Below are 6,664 nucleotides of genomic sequence, written 5' to 3'. Positions count from 1 at the left end.
CCATCGGAAAACAAAAAGATATTTACATTACGATTCATAACAGTAGCAAAATGACAGTTATAGAGTAGCAACGAAAATAATTTTATGGTTTGGGGTCACCACAACATGAGGAACTGTATTAAGGGGTCGTGGCATTAGGAAGGTTGAGAACCGCTGCTCTATAGAGTTTTGCAGGGCAAACTGACTTTCTTTTTGTTGGCTCCTTCTTCTGCAAGATTTAGATTTCAGTGTCATCTGCTCTGTCAAGTTAGTCAAGGCTCAACTAGCCATTTTCTGTCTTCTAATATTTTGTCACCTCTTTCATCTCTTTTCCTGTTCTCCTAATTTGTCCTTGGGTGTCTGTACCCTTTTAAATTCACTTACTGTCACTTTAAGTGGTTTCAGAAGGGAGTGAAGAAAAACATGTGTGTTCAATACTCCATGGTTAACCAAAAGTCTCCCTTGTTTATTTGTATATGTTTCAGTTTAGCATTAATATTTACCTTTCGGCTGCAACAGTTATATATTCCAGTGGCCGGTTTACTGGTCATTGCTTTTATTCTTATCGAATTTGCTAGTCTCAATAAAAACAGAAAAACTGCTACTGGAAAAGGCAACGGCTTGTATTCCTAAAATATACTCATCATCGTCATCATCATCATCATCATCATCATCATCATCCTCACCATCATCATTATCAGTCCTTATTGAGCTCTAGCTGCGTTCTAGGCAATGAGATGAAAACATTTAACTTTTACCACTTCATCTCCACAAGCACACATGATATTATCATATCACAAGCCTTCTTTTATAGGGTTGAAAAATCAAGCCTCACAAAGATTGAGACCATTGCATGAAATTGCAAACATGACAAAGAGCAGAAAATAATTTGAACTTCAATGGCTGGTCTCTAGACAGGTTCTGTAGGAAGAAGTTCTGATGAAAAATCTTATAAATCACCCAGTCAAAAGTCATTGGCTATTTTGTATCCACACTTAGAGGGACCACATTGGTTAAACTGTGAAAATGGTTGTATCAAATAACATCATCAAGAATGGAGGCGCAGTATGGACTCAACTCCAGTCTCTTGAGTCAGCTAGCAAATTCTAGCTACAAAACTAATAACAGACGCTGAACTCAACCTAAATTTGCCAGCACTCCTGCAGCTTGCCTGGAACCTTTCTTCTTCCAGATCCAGGAGAGCGGAAACCTTCTTGATATTATTTACCACTCGATAGAGGTAAAGGAGTATACCAAATCCGGGAATAGAGCCTGGCACATAGTAGGTGCTCAATAAATATGTGTTGCATGAACAAACATCCTTTCTCCAGGGTCAAAAGCCATATGGAAATGATGAGGGTCCTTTCAAATGAAATAGAGAATCGGGGATGCATTCAGGTGACCTGGGAGCATGATGAGTAGGCCCCGAAAGCCAACCTGGGCTCCACCTTCCAAGCTGCATACCCTGGTGCAGGGATGCATCAGAATGGAGAAGGGGTGCCATTTTCAATCTCACATGCACGTGCAATGTGGGCTAGCAGTGGCCCAGCCTGAGGGAGTAGGAGGAATTCTTGAGATACGTATCTCTGGAAATTGAATACAGGTCACGTGCACTTCCAACAAATAGACTTTCAGTACATGGAGAAGCAAAGACACTTGTGTCCCCACCATGGCAATGCTGCACCCACCCACATTCTGATACCACAAGCCGTGTTCTACCGATTCTTATCTGTGACGTGCTGTCTCACAACCCCTAGGACTGGGGTGGTAGACAGACCACAAACGCCCACAGCTTGAAGAACACTCTTCTCAAATGAGTATTTTTCAGAGTGGTCCTATTATGCCTCAGCACCTACTCCAACTCTTAATTCTATACAATAGAAGGCTTTCCAGGCTTGGTTTAATAAATAAAGATATTGATTGTTTTGAGATCGATGGCTCTTTTTTACAGTTCTGGGAACTAGCTATTTTTACTCTTGTCAATATTTTCCATACATCTATGTTTCCATCCATTTGCATTATTTACAGTGTTTCTTGATATTGGGGTGCTGTTGATGTTTGGGGGTAGGTCAGTTCTTCATGGGATGGAGGACAGTCTCCAGCTTTGTAAGGCTTTAGTATTCTTAGTCCTTTCCATCAAATGCCAATAGTACCCCAAATCACGGAGAAGCCACAGAGGCTCCCCCACATTTCCAAAGGCCTCCCTGAGGAATGGCACCACTCCCAGGTTGGGTGTGACAGAATGTATCACAAATTCCAGATAAATGAGCTTTAGCTGGGAGGGACCATCACAGACGCCCCAGGGAGAGCACACACCTGGCGGAGCTGGCCCGCCATCTTCCTCCTGCATAGCCTCCCCTTTCCTCGTGGTTCTTTGGACTGTGGCATCTTAATAGGCAACTCATCAAGCACAGATCTGCCCTATTTCAATGGGAAAACACTTCCAGTCCCTTAGAGGGAGTGCAGTGGGGAAGGTGTAGGAAGCTCTTTCTGGAATTTGGGTTTCACTTATTTGATGTTCTGTCTATTTTCATATGTGGCCTGTGATGTTTCCCGGATCCAAACCTATCCACCTGTCTGACAAGTATTGTACGTACCTCACACAATGTGGCGGGCTTTATTTTGTTTCATCCTTACAATAGTTTTGCTCAGTTTAAAACACTTGTCACAGTCCAGTCCCATTTTCTAGACCAGGGGTCAGCAAACTGTGGCTCGTGAGCCACATGCGGCTCTTTGGGTATGTACATGTGGCTCTAAAGTAAAATTGAAAATGAAAATAAAACTATTATAGTTTCATTTATAAGAATTTTAAAGTATATTATTCACATAATGGTGATTATGTAAAAATATGTTTATGGCTCTCGAATAATTTTTAAATGGGCTCTTCCAGGGGTTGGCAAGCTTTTGAGATGGAACGTACCCAAAGAGCTGCATGTGGCTTGCGAGCTGTAGTTTGCTGACCCCTGGTCTAGATGAAGACACCAAGGCTTTGAAAGGGTATGCCACTTGCCCAGAGTCAACTTTCTGATCCCAGGGTCCCTGTTCCGGCACTAGAATGATCTCTTGCTATTAAACCATTTAAAAAGGCTTGGGGGGTGGGCGGCGGTTGAATGGGGATGGGAAGGGTCAGAAAAAAAGGCTTCTATTCAAAGCAGGTACAGATCTTATCTCCCAGGACTCACTGAGTGGTATCATTAGTATTCAACCTGTCACCACCAGCTGGAATGTTAGTGCATCTCCATCAATGAGGGGAAAAGGCTTTGCAGGCAGTTTTCTATTGGCTCTGGGAAAGGGGTGAACTGGCTGCGGGTTCATTAATAAACCAGGATCGAGTATGCACGCCAATGCCAGCCAGAATCTGCTGCTGCCTGGAGGATTTGACTGTGACATCCTTCCCAACTTTGTTACAACAAACCCAAGACCGGATATCTTGGGAGAGGAAGGAAGAAAGGAAACTGGCTGGTTGGTCCTAAGGAACCTGATAAGGTGGCTTCCGGGGCTCCAGTGGGGGTGGGGATGTGGGTGGGGGGAGGAAGCAGACATCGCGATCCGTTAACACCATTCATTCATTCATTCATTCATTCATTCATACGTGCGTTCATTTCACAATATTTATTGAGCATCTGCCACCTGTCAGGTTCTATTCTAGGTGAAGATCCAGCAGCAAACAACATGACAAATATCCCTGCCCTCACAGAGCTTATAGTCTAATGAAGGTGGACAGACAGTAAGCATATTAATAAGTAAAATAATAGATGGAGAGAAGTGCTTTGGGCAAAAAGGAGCAGGGAAGGCCAAATAGAGCCTGTGTGAGTGTGTGTGTAGGGGTTGATTTTAAACAATGATCAGAGAAGGCCTCAGGAAGTGACGTTTGATTTAATAACACCGTGCTGGGCATTGTTTGAAGCGTTTTACACTTATTATCGATTTAATACACCCCCCCAGAAAAGCAGCTATGATTATTCCCATTTTACAAAGAAACGGGGGTTAAGGGAGATGCAGTGATCTTACAGCTAGCACGTGGTGGAACTGGGGTTTGAACCCAAGCAATGGACACTTCAGGGGCTGCACACTTGGATGTTGGTGCAGAAAGCCTACAAACAGGGCTTGGGAAAGAGCCACTTGCGGGTGCCAATGAGGTCTCTGGGTTTCCACGAACGGATGTGGTGCCGCCCATGGGAAAGTGTGTGCAGACTTGAATTGGGGGGGGCGGGCGGTGGGGTGGTGGCAGTGGCTCTCCATCTTCTCTAAATTGAATCTGGACTCTCCCTCTCTGTGGCTGGGGAGTCCCGTTGCTCAACTGCAGCGGAGATGGGCCGGCGGGGGAGGGATTCACTGTCAGGGTTGTCCCGGGACAGTGCCGGTCGGAACCTCATCCCGCCGCCACCCCCGCCCAGCTGCTCCAGTCAATAAGGCGAGGGCCTCGCGGGCGCTCGTCGCCCTCCTGGTGGGGTTTGCCCGGGAGTTCCTAGCAGGGCTGAGGAGGCCGCGGAGGCGAACCCGGGAAGAGCGGACTCCAAGCACCCGCTGTCTCTCTTTGGGAGAAGCGCGCAATTCGCAAAGGGCGCGCGGAGCCGCACGGCGCGCGGAGTCCCCAGTGCATTCCCGGGAGCACCCCGGCCGCAGGGCTGAGCGGTGGAGCCCTTGCGGGGCGCCAAGACAGGCGGGGACAGGGTCGGTGCGCAGCAAAGGAAAGAGAACTACGACGTGCTGGGGTAGAAAGAGTAAAAGGCGAGCGCTTGCCCAAGAAAGGCCTGCAGAGAGAGCGGGAGCGCCGGAAAGGGGTGCCAAAGCGGTCCCTCAGAGAGCCACGAAGAGAGTGCTGGCGTAGGAAGAAGTGAGAAGGGACTGTTGCCCCCAGAGAAGGCGTGCCAAACCGTGGGGCCAGGGGTCAAGGAGAGAGCGTCGGCAGTCGCTTGGGTGCCTTCAGAGAGCGGCCCAGGCGGCGTCTAGGCTCAGCAAAAGGACCATAAACTAAAAGACTCCTGCGCGCTGGAGCGCGGGGCGCGGCAGGAGGGACACGCAGCGCCTGCGCGCGCCGAGAATGCAGCGTGCGGTCGCCCGCCCAGGCGGCGCGCGTTGAGGTTCTAGAAAAAGCGGGTTCCGAAGAACCCGACGAGTGCCCAGGAATGTCGGCGGCAGGGAGAGAAGCCGCAAAGTCCACGGCAGAACTTCCCCGGGTTGGAGAGAGAGAGAGAGAGAGAGAGTGCACCCTGGGCGCTGGAAGAGAGTGGAAAGCCGGCCTGGGGGAGGCTAGGTCAGGGCTCTCTCTGGTCGCCACAAGGAGCGCAGAGGAGGTGCGGCTGGTTGAGGAGAGAGTTCCAGGAGCCTGAGAAAGGTGAGGAGGACAAAACACCCTGGGCGCTCGGGGCCGTGAGGGAGGGAGCCGTGGAGAGCGTGTTGGGTCTCCCGGAGGGGCGCAACGCCACCCGTGCCCCACTCCCTTGCCGCTCCTGGTCCTAACCCACTCACCATGATGGAGAAGACGAAAGCCACGATGTTGATAGGGTACGCGGGGCAGAAACACGAGACAATGGCGAGCCACAGGTAGTTCTTGGGCATGGGCACGTCCTCCTCGGTCTTGTCATCCTCAGTGTTGGCCTCGGGACTGCTGTCCAAAGACCTCTTGAAGTCCGAGCTGGGGGCGTACTGAGACATGGACGAGGCCGGCGGCGCAGGGCGGGAGGAGCAGCGCACGGTCGGCGCGGTCTGGGACTCTGGCCGCCGGCTGCTGGCGAGGCTCTGAAAAGCCAGCGGAGCGAGGCTCACGGGAGACGTGACCTCACTCCTCCTGCGTCCTCCGCTGGCACCCGCCCGGGCTCAGGAACCCGGGCCAAGAGCCTCCGCACAAAGAGGGAGGGAGTGAGGGGGAGGCGGCAGAGAGGAAAGGGAGCCCGTCGTCAGCCTGAGAAACGGGGGAAAGGCGCTCCGTGACGGACACACCCAGAGACCGTCTGACGGACGCACAGACCCTAACTCCGGCATTAGAGAAGTTTCAGGGAAGCGGCAAGCAAAGCAAACAGGCCAGCCCCTGGGCTGAAGATGGCCAGCACCCCCCTCACCCCTTTTTTTTGGTTAGCAGCTGAATTTGAATACATTGAGACAGGACCTGGAGGTCACCTAATCACCTAACCCTATCCATCTAACCACCGAGTTCCTACTTCCTCTTGACTGCAGCAATTTACCTAATTGTCTGGCTCAGGAGGCATTTAATTTGCTTCCCCTGCCCCCATCCCTTCTTCTACTCAGACCTTGAATATTGAGCCCAAGTGATGTCTCTTCCCCCACAGGTGGGCAGGGAGCAAAGTGCCCAGCTTTGAGCCCAGCCCTTCCACGCTGCCCAGGGGCCTCTGGAGACTGGAGTCTGTAGAGCCATGCAGTGGGCACTGCCCAGCCTAGGGCCTGCCCGGTGACTTCAGTTTTTCCCAAGTGTGGAAACAAGGAACCCTTTTCCTCTTTACTTTTCCAGCTACAGGGGCTCTGGACAGAGAAGCAAGTAGATCTGGCTGGTGTAGACAACCCAGGTGGATCATTGGGGTGGGGAGAAGAGAGGGATCCACTTTGGGAACCAGGGTGAGGGTAGCAATTGCATCAGTATCTAAGTAATTCATGAAAGGGGGTAGGGACCAGAGCTGAGGCTCTAAACCCAGACAGAGCTGGGAAATTTGTCACCTCTGAGTTGAAC

At 50.5% G+C, this 6,664-nt stretch overlaps 1 protein-coding gene across 3 annotated transcripts in view; it reads right to left on the bottom strand.

Annotated features, from left to right (window-relative positions):
* Window positions 1-5,732, bottom strand: part of TMEM233 (transmembrane protein 233) — a 39,938-nt gene extending 34,206 nt beyond the window's left edge. For all 3 annotated transcript variants that reach the window (XR_002124742.1, XR_002124743.1, XM_019649117.1), the window contains exon 1: window positions 5,452-5,732. Coding sequence is in view for 1 of the 3 variants with exons in the window: in XM_019649117.1 (XP_019504662.1) it covers window positions 5,452-5,637 (186 nt within the window). In the remaining 2 variants the exon portion in view is untranslated. The remainder of the gene's footprint in view (window positions 1-5,451) is intronic.
* Window positions 5,733-6,664: the final 932 nt, after the last annotated feature.

The sequence above is a fragment of the Hipposideros armiger genome, unplaced genomic scaffold (assembly GCF_001890085.2).
Source record: "Hipposideros armiger isolate ML-2016 unplaced genomic scaffold, ASM189008v1 scaffold_129, whole genome shotgun sequence".
NCBI classification, from domain to species: domain Eukaryota; kingdom Metazoa; phylum Chordata; class Mammalia; order Chiroptera; family Hipposideridae; genus Hipposideros; species Hipposideros armiger.
This window is presented reverse-complemented; position numbering and strand designations above follow the sequence as displayed.